Below are 15332 nucleotides of genomic sequence, written 5' to 3' on the forward strand. Positions count from 1 at the left end.
CAGAGCCTCATTTCGGTACCACTCTATGACATCAGTGTTCCTCTAATCCCCATTTAATAGATGAGGAAACTGAGGCAAAGAGAGATGAGGTAATTGGCCTAAAGCTTCGAGAAGGAAGCAAAGCCAGAGTCTTAAATCTACAGTGTTTCACAGTCCCTGCCCACCACCACCACCACCTCCCCAGACCCCTCAGGTCCTCCACTCTCAGCAGTTTGGATGAGTTGCTGAGCTCCAGTTCATATTAAGGGAGTTCCCCTTGTGTGCCTTAGTTTTTTTTTTTGTTTGTTTGTTTTTTTGTTTTTTGTTTTTAACATTCAGGTTTTGATTTGTTTACTTCTATTTAATTTAATTTATTGCAGGCTCTCCCTTTGTAGCCCTGGCTGGCCTAAAATTTACAGAGATCTGCCTGTTTATGCCCAGCCCATCCAGATTTTTTAAAATTACATTTCTTCTCTCTGGTTTGCTTATGGAGGTTGGAGGACAACTTGCAGGGGTCAGCTCTCTACTGCTAAGTAGGTCCTAGGGATCAAACTCAAGCCATCAGCTGTGGCAGCAAGCACCTGTGTCTGCAGAGCCATCTCTCTGGCTTCCTTGGGATTGAGGTCTGTTTCTGCTCTGCGATATTAGAATATTGAGTATGATAATATGGAATTTAGGGAAAATTGTCCACTTTGCCATCTATAAAGCAATATGTACCAACAGTCCATGCTTGTATGCTCTCAGACAAAAAAAAAGGCTGTCTGCTTCCCTCCTGCACTGTGATATGATATCCAGAGCACTCAGCTGCAGGGGACAGATGACTGGCAGCTGCAACTGCAAGAAGCTCCCTGAGAGTTTAGGAAATTTCCAACACTTTTCTGTCACCCCGAGAAAGCCATGAGCAGATGGTTTATTTGAGGGAAAGGAACTAGAAAGAAAAAGGCCAAGAGCCAATATCAGTATTACTATGATAGTGTCCTGGAGCCAAGGAGGTGGGCGTGGTCAACACTGTCAAATGTCACCTAGGTGGTGCCTAGAAAGCAAGGAGATGACTGAGCATGGCAGTTAGAGCTGAGCCAGGCCGCCACGGGTTGACAGGAAAGACATGACAACGGAAGCGTGGGAAGTTGGGCTGTGTTAGAAGGCAAGTAGGGTGATGCTCACAGGGAGGATGCGACACCCAGAAATATGTGCTAGATTTGAAATCATGTCCCTAAAAAGGATCCTGTGAAAAGATAGTCTCTGGAAAGTTGAGAGGGCAGCAAACCCCGACATTTTGGGGTCTGCTGCAGGAGGTTCCAGGGTGGGCGAGAGTAAGCAGCGGGGGAGACACTGAGAGAAAGTTAAATGGGTCAGGACTGAAGCTCCTTCACTATGTCTGATTGATTGAAGCCACCAGAGGGCATCTGTTCCTCATGCTCACCATCCCAAGTAGGACCTTGGGGCCCATTCTTGGCACAACTGTTCAGCGCTTTGGTGGCAAGACACAGAACCCGCCACTAGGTCCTTGCATGTTTTAGGACAGCCTACCCTGGGTGGCTGGCTCTGCCCTATGTGGTTATTCCTGTCCACCTTCTGACAGATGGCTGCGACAGTAATCTGAAAGCCACACATGACATCATGTTGTAAACTACCAAGGGCTCTACTAGTCGAAGCTGGTCCAGTGATTGTTGGAAACCACACAAGTTCACCGCACCTCTATTTATATTCTCTGTACCATCTTCTTCCTCTCAGCTAGCCTCTAAGCTTTTAATGAGCTAGGATTATCAGTATATCTTAAAAAGTCCTGTGTGAGACAATAATAGGTCTGGGATTTGCTGTAAAATAAAGAGTGGCAGGAGGGGGGAATGGGAGTGGTGGCCATACGGGAGTTCATTTTATATAATATAGTCTGCTTTTGTAGATCTTTAGATTTGTCTCTAATAAAGCTTCAAAAATCACTAAGGGTTCCTGCGGCTTCATAGCTAGCATGGCCGGCAGTGAGGAAGCCCTAGTCTCCTGTCTGTAAAGTAGACAGGTTGACACAGGTGAAGGTACTCTATGACTCTGAGATAGTCACCAGATAGTTTGGCAGGCACCCACTCGGAGCCTTGCTTGCTTCTTGGGAGATGGAATGCAAGGGTTCTAGTCCAGCAACATTTTTTTTCATTCCTATGTCAGGAGGAGGTGAGAAGTCCTGCTGGGACCCCATTGCCCTTGTCTCCCAAGACCGTCTCCCCTTTCCTCGGCTGTGCTGAGGAGCCATTGTCCATGTTTTAATGGATGCGTCCCTGAAACAGCTGGTAGAGAACAGCCTCTTTAACTGCAGCCTTGCAGCTATGGGGAGAAGAGGAGGTGTTCTGAATGAGCACCAACTGGACAGAAAGAACTCCTTGTTCATAGGAAGTGGAGAAGGATTTGAAGCAGGTGTCCAGGAAGAACCAAGGTTAATGGCCAGGGCCATGTGTCTTCAATCAAGCATTCCAGGTGGTGCGAGCCTATGTGCTGAGGTGGACAAAAAGGTGAGGCTGTCTAAGACATAACCTCTTTGTTAACCCCTGACTGTGCCCACACAGTGTGAGGGTTAATCTTCATTGTCAATTTGCCTGGATTTACAATCACCATAGAAACACCCTCCAGGTGTGTTTGTGAGAGTGTTTCCAGAAAGATTTAACCGAGGAGGGAAGACTCACCCGGAATGTGGGAGGCACCATCCAACGGGCAGGATCCCCAGACTGAACAAAAAGGAGAAAATGAGCTGAGCACCAGCATCCATCACTCTCTGCTTCCTGACAGTGGGTGCAGAGTAAGCAGCCTCCTCACACTCCTGCAACCATGGCTTCCCCACCAGACAGCCACTCCCACCAAACTGTGAGCCAAACAAACCCTTCCTCGTTAAGTCGCCCTTGTCAGCTAGCTATTCTAGCATAGCAAGAAAAGTAGGACACGGGGAGACAGACTTAGGAAGCTTCTGAGGGTGAGAAGGAGTCAGAGGCAGGGGCCCAGACTGGTAAAACAGACTCACCAAGTGTGCTGGAGATGGTGATCTTGTATCCTTGACTGTAGCACTGGAGGGGACATCAAGGAGGGGCCATTTCATCTGCAGGTACTGCACAGGGGACAGAAAACATGAAGCAGGTTGAGATGAAGTCTCTCAAGTACCAGGACAAGTATAGAAAGGGCTGGCAGGGAGGTCACCAGCCATATGGGAGGCCTACAGCTGCAAGCCCACAGGCCCTGGAGAGAGGCATCGCCTCCACTGCCACGTGATTCGAATATGGCACAGCAGACATCTATAGTCACTCTGCTACCACCATCCCATCACCAGCGGCAAGACGACAAACAACTCAGCTAAGCTTTTTAGTGAGGGAAGGGATGGATACAATGATCACCACCTTCAAACAACCTATCTGAGAGGCCCAAGCTTTCTTTATTCTCGGTATGGAGTAAGATGGATCACCATAGAACAGACTCCCAAAGGGAGGGCCTGCCTGGTCCACTCCATCTCTTGCAGCATCACTGATGGCATTCCCCTAGAAACACACTTTTGGGAATGGTAAACAAAAACAAAGCACTGGACTGGGCAGAGCATATGGTCCAGGTGGTAGGGCGCACTCACACAGCATCCATAAAGCCCTAGGTCTAACCCTCAGCACCACGTACATGGGCCAGGGTGGTGATGTGCCTGACTGAAATCTCAGCTCTTGGGAGATAGAGGTAGGAATATCAGAAGTTCAAGATCACCCTCAGCTACATAACAAGTTTGAAGCCAGTCTAGCATATATAAGATCAGTCAAAAAAAAAAAACACAAAACAAAACAAAACAACCTCTCACCTGCCCCACAACCAAGGGTTATAAGTAATTATGATTTTTGTTTCTTTGTTTGAAATGGAGTCTTGTTAAATAGTCTTGGCTGGCCTGAAAGTCACTGTTTAGACCAGGCTTGGCCTTGGGCTTGCAGCGATCTTCTTGCTTCTTTCCTTAACACTGGTATGGCACAGCTGACAGGAAGGAGTCCACGGGAAATGGGGGACGCTGGGCTCTGAGCACAGCATCCATGGGTACAGATCTCACTCAACCAATGTAAGTTGTGACCCAAGACAAATGACTTAACAATTTGGAGTCTTGTTTTGTCACCTGTGGGGCATGCTATTATGACTGACTTTACAGACTGTTAGCAGGAACTGGATCACGTCAGGGACTGAACACTGTCTTGCACGTGGGAGATGTTTGATAAATGGCAGCTATTATGTTCATAAGCAAACCATTAGTCTTTGCCAGGAGCAAAAGCAAGCATGTTGTCCTAGAATCAACATTGACAAGGTGCTTCTGGGCACCCGACCAGCGAGGCAGCCTCTGTGCAGAATTCTTGAGACTAGTTTGAGAACCAGAGTTCTGCAAAGAGGTGTGTGTGTGTGGGGGGGGGGGGCTCAGAAGGACTTTCAGAGACTGAAGGGAGCCTTTGAATCATCATTACTCTTGGATTTCACAGGGGAAGGAGGTACAACTGGCTACAAGCGGAAAAGAATTGGGTAGGGTGAACAGGGCAGGGGCTGAGTTTCCAGAAATGTGGATGTACAAGGTTTGTGGATGTAGCTTAGGCTGGCAAAATGCTTTCTTAGCATGTATGAGGCCCTGGGTTTGCTTCTCAATACATAAACTGACCTTGGTAATGCATGTCTGTAATCCCAGCTCTGGGGAGTTGGAGCCAGGAGGACCAGATGTTCAAGGTCATCACCTACTACATAGAAAGTTTGGAGCCAGTCTGGGCTACTTGAGACCTTGTCTCAAAAAAAAAAAAAAAAAAAAAAAAAAGAAAAAAAAAAAAGAACAAATAAGGTAGGGAAATAGCTCAGCTGGTAAAGGCATTGAGAACATCCCGCGCGTGCACGCACGCGCGCACACACACACACACACACACACACACACACACACACACACACACACACACACATCATCTGTGAGCATACATCTATAACTCCAGCTACTGTAATATGGGAAGCAGAGACAGAATTGCCTGGGAGCTTCTAGGGTCAACCAGCCTATAGTATTCAGTGCAGTAGCAGAAACAAGAAAGGTCCTGCCCACAAGTGGAAGGTGAGAACCAGCTCCTGAAAAAATAAAAAACAAATCAAAGCACACCCACTCAAAGAACCCAGGTTAGCACACGGCCCTTCTAGTAGCAGGAAGGGGCACCAGCTTAGGCTTTTGGGTGAGTCAGTAGCTATGAACATAGGCTAAAGGGATAGGCCAACTGCCTCAAAACTTGAGCCTAGGATTTTTATTATTGCTTTTTACTTTAAGGTCCATTCCTTTCACTATTCTATGATCAAGAACATATTTTCTGTGTGTGTGTTGTGTGCATGCCTGCGTGTGTGAGACTCACCTCAGATCAGAGTCTTCCTCAGTCATGATTAGTTTATTCACTGAGAAAAGATCTCTCCAGTGAAGCCAGAGCTGTCCAGTCTAGCTAACTAGCTTGTTCTGGGGTCACCTTTTGAGTCCTGGAGTACAAGGTGGGCCATCATGTGCTTGCCTGTTATTTACATGGGTGCCAGGGATCTGAACTCTGGTCCTTATGCTCAAATGGCAAGCATTTCATCCAGTGGGATGCCCTCTGCCCATCATGACCCATTCCATTGTCCAATACTTCCTTTGCTTTGATGGACTTTCCCATTCCTTTTCTCTCTGCCGCCCCTACCACCAGAGGTTGAATGGAAAATGGACACCAATGCTCTCCTATGGTGGTGGCTTGAGGAAGCCAATACTGAGTACCAAATGTCTTCCAGTTTACAAAACTGAACCTCAGTAGCAAACATCTGATGCTAAAGGGAAATGGCTCAGGTTATATCGCCCTAACATGAACTGCAACAGGGGAGTCTCAGCATCCATCAGGTCTACCCATTGAGCTGGAAAAACATACGAGCTTGTTGGTTGTCCCAGAGATAGCTTTAAATCATAATGAACCAAAATAATCTGAATTTTGATTTGGGACAATGTTTGGGGTAAAAAACACTGTAGGTGATCTTCTGGGTTGTCACACACAGCTGGCTTTAGGACTGCAGAGCAGTGCTGTTTGCCATTGGCACTAATGACTGATACATTGAGGTGTATGACTCCATTGTGGAGGGTGCTATCCTCACATACTAGCAGGACACCTACCTGTCCTGACAGAAATGTTTGAGTCAGGCATGAAGAGATGTCTCAGCCATCAAGAACATGTGCTGTTCTTTCAGAAGACCTAATTTTGGATCCAGACACCCACATGGCAGCTTACAACTGCCTGTAACTCAGATCTAGGGGATCTGATCTCTTCTGTCCTATGCAGGCACTAAATGTACATAATGTACACACACACACACACACACACACACACACACACACACACACACACACACACACACAGAGCGCATAAATATTAAGAAAAGAAGCATTTCAGACTTTCCCAAATGTTCCCAGGGTGGGGGCTGCCTACTGCAGGGAATCACTAGTCTAGGCACAGAGGAGCTGAGCTGCCGTTACTAAATTTTTACAAGGGCTCATCTCACTTGACAGTACAGATGTGCAGGTAGGCATATGCATGTCATTACCGCACTTACATTCACGCTAAAGAGTTTCCCATGACCACACATTGACAAAGTAAGAGCTCTGACTTTCGGTTGCTTTAATGAGACATCTTTCTTGGGCTTCCAGTGACTCGGTGACCCATGCAGGGAACATAGGAGTGTGCCATCGGCTCACTCATTAATTTTACTTGAGACCAGGAAGCTTAGCTGGTAACAGTCTTAAGCCCAGGCCTGGGGAAATAGGGCAGAGAATCATTTTGGAGGGAGTACTACATTAGTTCTCTTTTTTTCAACTTAAACATTTTTCCTTGTGTGTGGTGTACATGTGTGTTTGTATGGACATGCATGCATGTGTGTGCTTGTGCAGGTAGAAGCCAGAGTGTCCTGCACGATCACTCTTTGTCTAAGTCTCTTGATACCAGATATCTTCCATTGGTCTTCACCTAATATCTTGAGGTAGGCAGGGTCTCATAACTGAACCCAGAGCTTGCTGGATCCCGTCTCTGCCTCCTATAGGCTGGGATTACAGCTGGGCCACAGCTTTTGCATGGATACCAAGATTCCAAACTCTGGTCCTCACACTTGTGTGGCAAGTATTTTAACCACCAAGCAATCTCCATAGCCTCTTTTTTTTTTTTTCTTCAGTATTTTGAAGATAGTCGTGTGTGGGGTGGATGGCAGAACTTTAAGGCTCACTGAACAGCAGAATGACTTAGAACAAGGAATTCTAAAATGCTTCCCGTGAATCAGGGCAACAGGAGGAAAGAGCACTGTAGTGTCCCAGGTCAGCACTAGAAATATGCGGGCATCTGCATAGTTCTGAATGTCTAGATCATGCCCAGTGGAAATTACCAGCTTTTTAAAAAAGATTTATTTAATTTTAATTCTGTCTTTCTGTGTTGTGCACATGTGTGTGGGTACCCCAGCAGTCATGTTGGGTGTTGGCCCCTTGGGGCTGTAATTACATGTGGTTGTGTGAGCCATGAACTGTGGGTGCTGGAAGTAAACGCAGGTCCTGTGCAAGAGCAGTACCCACTTAACACTGAGACATCTATCTCTCCAGTGCCAAGAAAGCGCTTATTGGCAGTGTTTCCCATGAGAGGTCGGCCCCACAATTATCCTGGGGGTCACTGCACATGGGTGGAGCATGTCTGTGGGGATTAAGTGACGTGTAGCTGAGCTTAGGCTCTGGGCACAATAATGGTGTGTGGACAAATTAAAACAGGTTTCGCCAAGCCCTATCTAAGCTCTATTCAACAAAGCTGCCTGAGGCTCAAGCTTACGCCTAGCATATCACAGCTGGGCATGAGTGTAGTTGATGTGCTCACAGCCTGGTCCATCTACACCCTCCCCCACCCCTCCTGGGATGGCCATTGAAAAGGCAATGCTCCGGGTTTTCAAAATACCAATGCAACAGTGACAGCTACTCTGGAGAGCTGTCTATGACAAAAGGGCCTCTTCAAAATGCATACCATACCATGGCACACTGTCAACTTACATACACTGCTTTAATTTGCTACCATGTTTTGTGACACATATGAAGGGCCTAGAGAGAGTTCCTATTGTCACAGAACCTTGGAAACTGGGGTGGGGGGGGGACCTAGCCTTCTGCTGTTCTGGTTTATAGTTAAGTACAGTGAGTCTGTGGTTTAAAATGGATCTTTTCTTGTTGTTTGGGGCCATAAAGTAGTTTCAGTAGGTAATGGCCCTTGTCACCAAGCCTGGCAACTAGAGCTTGATCCCTGGGACCTACATGGTAGAAGGAGAGAAGATTTCTGAAAGCTGTCCTCTGACCTCCACACACATGCTGTGACAATCACAACCCCCTCACACTAAATAAATAAATGCAATAAAAATCTTTGTGTTTACTTTTATGTGTGAATGGGTGAGGCGTATACACGTGTGTGTGAGTGCTCCCGTGCATAGAGGCCAGAAGAGGAGGTCAGGTATCTTGCTCAGTTATTCTCTTGAGACAGGATTGCTTACTACACTGGAGCTAGATTGGCAACCAGTAAGCCCCAGGGATGCCACTATCTCTGCTCACCACAGCACTGAGGTCACCGAGGCACATGTGGTCACACTCAATGTAAATTTTTAAAAATTTACTTATTTATCAGCCTCGTGGTGGTGGCACAGGCCTTTAATTCCAGTATTCAGGAGGCAGAGGCAGTCTGATCTCTGTGTGAGTTCCAGGCCAGCCTGGTTTACAGGCCAGCCAAGGCTACACAGAGAAACCGTGTCTCAAAAACAACAACAAAAACCCAAACAAATCCCCAAATTTATAATCAGTGTGTGTGTGTGTGTGTTATCTGTGCCACATGTGGAGGCAAGAGGTCAACTTTGTGGCGTTGGTTCCCTTCTTCCACCTTTATGTGGGCTCTGGGGATCAAACACAGGTAGGTTCTTCAGGCCTGCAAGTGCCTTTATGCTCTGAGCCATCTCCCCAGGCTCCAGGTATTTTTGTTGTTAGTGAGGATGCTGGTGATTTGAACTCTCATCCTCATGATTGTGCAGCAAGCACGCTTACCAACAGATCTGTCTCCCCAGTCCTGACATACATCTTCACCTGGTTACATTGCTCACATTGGAACAGACTTTGAATCCACTCAGCACCCGCCAAAAAACGGTCATGTGGTTTCTGATTTGACTCATTCTTGAGATGCATCCATAGTAACTGATTTTCCTACCTGGAAGCACCTTTGCATTCCCAGGGCGAACCCTAAGAGGTTACCAGGGTTTGCTCTTTCTGATACTCTTCTGTGGAATGCTGACAAGGGTGACACATTCTTAAGTAAAGGCGAACAAAAGTCGTTTTCTCCTGGGTGATAGTTCTAACAAGTGTTGCTCTGGATGTTGCTCTTACTTTATTATGTGCCTCTTTTTCTTAACGTTCTGCTGACTCTTTTTGGTTCTCAGTGCTTCCCAGAGTCCTCCTTGGGCTAAGTGCTCAGCCAGGTGGGCTGTTTCCGCTCCACTCGGGCCTGGGGAAGGGTCCCTCTGAAAGATGTTCCCTAGAGGCTAGAGCCTGCTTTCCTGCAGCGGGGCGGAGACCTGTCCTACACAATCCCCACTCTGCTCTGAGACTCTGCAGCAGATTAATTGCAGCTGTGCCCTGGAATTTCCCCAACACACAAATCTTCCTGATGTAAAACAGCTGGGAGGAAATCCCAGCATGCCCTAGACAGAGGCAGAGCTGCCAATGAGCTACGGAGATTAACCCTCAGGCTCCCAGAAAGTAGCGAGGGCCCCTACACCAGGCAGGCCCGCCCTTTCTCACCCCTGCTCAGTGTGCACAGGACTCGCTGGCATGCCCGGTCTCTGTTTGAATGCTCTCTGAGAAAACAAAACAAAACAAACAAAACAAAACAAAACAAAAACCTTTCTCTAGGTCTGAACACCAGAGAAAAATCAAGGCTTCTTGTCACAGAATGAACCCACAGCAAGGTTCCCAAGAGAGCACTCCAAGTAGGGAGCAAGGGAAACACTCATACCCCTACCACGGCTCCTGAAAGCCCTCCACTTTTATGGACACAGGCAGAGGACAGAGTCTGTCCCAGCTTCCTGAGAGCAGCCCTGGCTGCCTCTCTGGTCCCCACTGGCAACAGTGACTCCTATGACCTTAAGCTAGGCTCTCTTGAATAAAGTCCAAGGATTCCTAAGGCTGCCTCAAAGGATGCCACAGATGCTGTCACTAGGAGACAAGACCGAGGCATCCCCCTCCCAAGAAGGCTTCAATCACAGTGAGATATCTCAAAACACAGGGTCTCACTATGGAACCTAGGTTTGTCTCCAACTCACAATAACCCATGTGGCTCAGTCTCCTGAGGGCTGGTGCTGGTATTTCAGGTATGGTCTACCACACCCAGCCACGCCTCGTGTGTGTGTGTGTGTGTGTGTGTGTGTGGTGTGTGTGTGTGTGTGTGTTGTGTGTGTGTGTGTGTGTGAGAGAGAGAGAGAGAGAGAGAGAGAGCGCGAGCATGTGTGAACTTTGGGTGTTGTTCTTCAGGGGCAGATCACCTTGACTTTTGAGACATGGGCTCTCCATGGGACTTGGAGCTGGTCCACTGGGCCAGTGTTCTGACCAGAGAGCCTCAGGGACCCATCTTTATCTGCTCTTACCTAGCTAATATATACACTAGCCACCAAGCTAAATCTTGTGGGTGCTGAAGTCTGGCCCTCATGCTTGCACGGTAAACACAGCTCTCAGCAAGCCACCTCCCCAGCCCTTCCTCTTCCTTTTAAAGGCAGTTGTCCACATAAGATTGTGCAACAATTGGAAATTGTGGAACAATGAATAATTTCTCTACACTGGATGAGCTAACTGCCCCTCATCAACACACTGTCTCTTGGGCTGGAGAGATGGCTCAGGGGTTACAAGCACTGACTGTTCTTCCAGAGGTTCTGAGTTCAATTCCCAGCAACCACATGGTAGCTCACAACCACCTGTAATGTAATCTGGTGCCCTCTTCTGGCATGCACTGTATACATGATAAATAAACAAACAAATAAATAAATAAATAAATCTTTAAAAAAAAAAATCACGTCCCTGTACTACCTACAAAACATCAACAGCCAGCCTGTTCCTTGCTAAGACTCCACACTGGCTGTATTCAGTGGTCCAGGATTACAATCAATAAACCAACCAACCTTCACTGTCTCCCAACCAGCTATCTATAACTTCTTGCTGGAATTGAGTATCCTATTTTGTTCTGCTGGTCCCCCAGTCTATTGTATCTTTTACTTGTGAGAAACTAACCGTGCTCAAATCCCAGACCCAAGGCTACCTTCTAACAACTCAGTTACTCCCACTGGCCTAGGTGTACTTGGAGTGTCCCTAGAACTCACATGGTGGAATGGATATTGTTTGAATACTTTGTCCTTTGGGCTCCTCATGGGTCATGCCTGTTCATGTCTGCAACAGAGGGAGATATTTGGGATCACAGTTACAGGGATGTTTCAGTTCATAACAGGTGAGGAAGGCATGGCAGAGTCCTAGGCAGCAGGTGGTATGGCTCCTAACATATCCTGGAAGCAGGAAGTGGGGTCTGGGAACTAGCGATGGGTACACCCTTCAAGGCCACCCTAGGTGATGTAGTCACCACATCGCAAAGGTTCCTTCACCTCTTGGAACAGCACCACCAGCTGGGGCCCAAGTGTTCAAATGCACGTGTCTGTGGGGAAACATTTCACATTCGAGCCATGATAGCAATCATAACGTACTGAAATCCTAACCCACTTTGTTCTGACAACTGTGCTAAGTCCATTTGTCAACTCAACAGACTGGGATGGCCAGTCTGCTGCAGTACCCTTTGGAGATATGGTTTGTATGCAAGGGAGTCTGTTTCACTTTTTTTTTTTTGGGGGGGGGTTGGGGTTGGGGGTGAGGGAGACAGTGTCTCACTATGTTCCCCAACTGCTGGCATTAAAAGTATACACCACTATTGTTCAATTCACTCTGTAGCAATTGATCTTTACTACTGAATGACTGGTTTAGTACTGCTAGGATTTGGAAGGACAGCATGGAGTCTATTTGCCCAAACCTGCTGATTCCTAGAAGTCTGTTTAAGACCCTTTATGTAATCAGGGGTGGTGGCTCACACCTGTAACTCCAGCACTTGGAAGGCCGAAGCAGTAAGATAATCCGGAGCTCCAGCCCGCGCCCCACTCCACCCCCTGGGTCTAAGAAAATGGTCCTTTATCTCCCATACATAGATTGCTCTATGTTTAAAAACTCTGGGAGCTGGAGAGATGCCTCAGTGGTTAAAAGCGCTTGCTGTTTTTGCAGAAGACCTGTGTTCAGTACCCACATGGTGGCTCACAGCCACTTGCAACTCCAGTTCCAGGAGATCCTACCCCCTCTCTGACCTCATGTATGCACATGGTACACACACACACACACACACACACACACACCACACGCAGAATAAGTAAATATTTTAAAAAGGAAAATACAGCAACCCCGAGCAATCAGTCTTAGTAGCAAGAAGACAAAAATACCTCCCCAAGTGGGAAAAATATTTAATTTTCAGAAATCACCGAAGAAGGGTAATAAAGAAAAGAAAACTCAAACATCACACTTTGACTCTTATATCCCTTATTTTCTTTATAGAGTGCCTTTAAACATTTGCACAAACGTACTGATCAGCATTAAATCCCAAACACAACCTCTTTGTTCCACCTCAGTGCAGAAGGCCACGTTCCTTCTTGAGGTTGGCCGGTGGACAAGTCCCCCAAAATAAATTCAATTTGTAAGTCCATCGGGATCTATAATAAGCTACTTCTGTAGTTGATACAATAGATAATTTTCTGTGGAAAAATTGCTCTTTTAAAAAAATAAAATCACACTTTGGGGCTGGAGAGATGGCTCAGCAGATAGAGAGCTTGCTGCCCTTCCATAAGACCTGAGTTTAGATATCAGCACACATGTCAGGCAGCTTATAATCACCTGCAACTCCAATTCCAGGGCATCTGACCCTTCTTCAGGCCTCTGGAAGGAATGATTGCATGCACGTACTGGGGGGGGGGTAGGGTTCAGTTTTCTTGTAAAATCATGCACACTCCACCTTGTCCCAAGTGACCTGCAGTTATTTGAGTCTCCTGTTCCAGACAATTTTGTGCTTTCTCCCACCACAACTTGAGCTAAGGTTTGATTTAGAAAGTTGCTCTCTAGTGGAAAAACGGGGAGCTCCAGAGGCCCCATCTAACCTCTCTGAACTTGGTCACCTCACCTACAAACCAGCAGTATTTTATTCTATCAATCTAAAGACAAGACCTGGACCAGATGGCCTCCTAGAGGAGGAAAAAGTGAAAACAAAACAAAGAACAGCTGTTTGTCTAAAAACAAAGGCAGGTCAAGGTGCTCAAAAACCAGGTGTCTCGGCTGAACACCATTTACAAGTTGACCTGGGGGAACCTTATTTCTTTCTTTCTTTTTCTTTTTTTTTCTTTCTTTCCTTTATTTGGGGGGGGGGTTTCGAGACAGGGTTTCTCTGTGTAGCTTTGGAGTCTATCCTGGCACTCGCTCTGGAGACCCGGCTGGCCTCGAACTCACAGAGATCCGTCTGCCTCTGCCTCCCGAATGCTGGGATTAAAGGCGTGCGCCACCAATGTCCAGCCTGGGAACATTATTTCTCAGAATGTGTTCTCGCCTACAGAGATGGACCACTCTGTTGGTGGCGAAATCACTCCAGCAGGGCAGTCACAATGGAGAGGACCAGTGATTGCTGGGCACTTAACAAAAGGGAGGAAGTGGGCTGGTGAGATGGCTCCACGGGTAAAAGTGTTTACTCCAAGTTAGATCTCAGGAATCTGCATGGTAGGGGGATGGAAATATGCTCCAAGTTGTCCTTTGACCTCTATGTGACCCCCAAATAAAGAAATGTTAAAAAATATATATATAAAGTGATGTCACTATTTTCCCTCAGCTGCTGAGCAGCTGAGGCAAGTCAGTTGAGACCAGGAGTTCAAACCCAGCCTGTGACATAGCAAGACCCTGTCAGAATGGAACAGAAACTACTCATCGGGTTAGTCAATTTTAGTTACTTTTATTCATGTAGCTAATGACTTGTACTTTGCCTAGGGAGAGGGAAGAGTTAGCAGAGTTTGGGGAGTTACACAATGTTTTGTGAGGAAGGGCTCCCATTCAGTGGTGACCCAGTAAACCCTTACTGCTGCTTCCTAAGCAAAAACTGAATTCCAACACCAAAGTCTGCTGCATAGCATTTGTGGTATCTGTGGTGTGAACATTCCCACCACGGTTGGTTTGGAGAGACTGTAGTGAGTCACTGTAAGCAGTGGGAAGAGATGCTAATAGTTGGCCTGGTACCAACTGGCTGGCCACACACCACTGCTGGTAGGCAGGGGTGGAGAGGGCTCTTTGGTCTGTCTTGACTTGGAGAATTATTGACTCCATTCATAGATGGCTGGAAAGCTGTACACGTGGTACCTGCTTGAGTGGGCCTGAGGTCATCATGGAGACCACGTACATCTTTCTGCAGCTGCATCCTCCTCTGAGCCCTGGGCACGGACACTCTGATGGCCTAGACCAAGGGAACCCTTGGAGCAAAGCCCGAAGCTTAAGATGAAAAAGGTCATTTGGGTGTAGTGACACAGTATGGAGTTCAAACACCATTGTTATATACTGAGACCCTATTTAAAAAAGTGAATGAAAGAATCAACCAACCCAAGTCAATGTGAAGGGGCCAGCTCCCCATTTCGGCAGCCATAACAGCCGAACACGTGCTTGCCATAACCTTGCCTTGGTCACTTAAGAGGTCAGATGCCTGCCTCGTGGCAAGGAACCAATCAGAAGTTAGCTGGTGGTGCTATGCTTTATGGTTCTGGGTGTGCTTTACGGACAAGCGCACAGCAATGAAGCACAGAGCATAGCAACCACCCTGGGAGGGCCTATGGGCCATAACAACCAGTTGACCAATCAACACAGGGCAAATCCTCCAAGCCTGGAGGCACACCAATCCTGAGCCTGTGCGTACCCCTAGACACTCCCCTTACGCTGCCCTATAAAGATCTGTACGTAGTGGCTTTGAACTGTCTTTGCTAGCCATCCGACATGACGGGTGGATCAAAGACCCAAGCTAACATGGGGTTAACTGGTTAAACTACAATAAAGCCTCATACAATTTGCATCAAGCTTTCGCCTCCATTCTGTGATTGGGGTGGCCGAGGTCCTGGGCTAAGATCCTGGAAGCCTGAGCTTTCCGGGGGTCTTACAAATGTTGAACCTGCTTTTGTGTCCTCATTTCTGTAGTCTACGGTTCTCTGCCTTTGCCTGGCTTTGACCTGGGGCT

At 47.1% G+C, this 15332-nt stretch overlaps 1 protein-coding gene across 2 annotated transcripts in view; it reads right to left on the reverse strand.

Annotated features, from left to right (window-relative positions):
- The window catches only part of Tcf7l1 (transcription factor 7 like 1), a 159181-nt gene that overhangs the window by 20060 nt on the left and 123789 nt on the right, over nt 1-15332 (reverse strand). The window contains exons 4-5 of one of the 2 annotated variants that reach the window (XM_027429462.2): nt 2984-3067; nt 2652-2693 (exon numbers count right to left, since the gene is read on the reverse strand). In XM_027429462.2, coding sequence (XP_027285263.1) covers nt 2652-2693; nt 2984-3067 — 126 coding nt within the window. The remainder of the gene's footprint in view (nt 1-2651; nt 2694-2983; nt 3068-15332) is intronic. The other variant, XM_027429463.2, reaches the window with a different exon arrangement.

Source organism: Cricetulus griseus, chromosome 8 (genome assembly GCF_003668045.3).
Source record: "Cricetulus griseus strain 17A/GY chromosome 8, alternate assembly CriGri-PICRH-1.0, whole genome shotgun sequence".
Classification (NCBI taxonomy): Eukaryota; Metazoa; Chordata; class Mammalia; order Rodentia; family Cricetidae; genus Cricetulus; species Cricetulus griseus.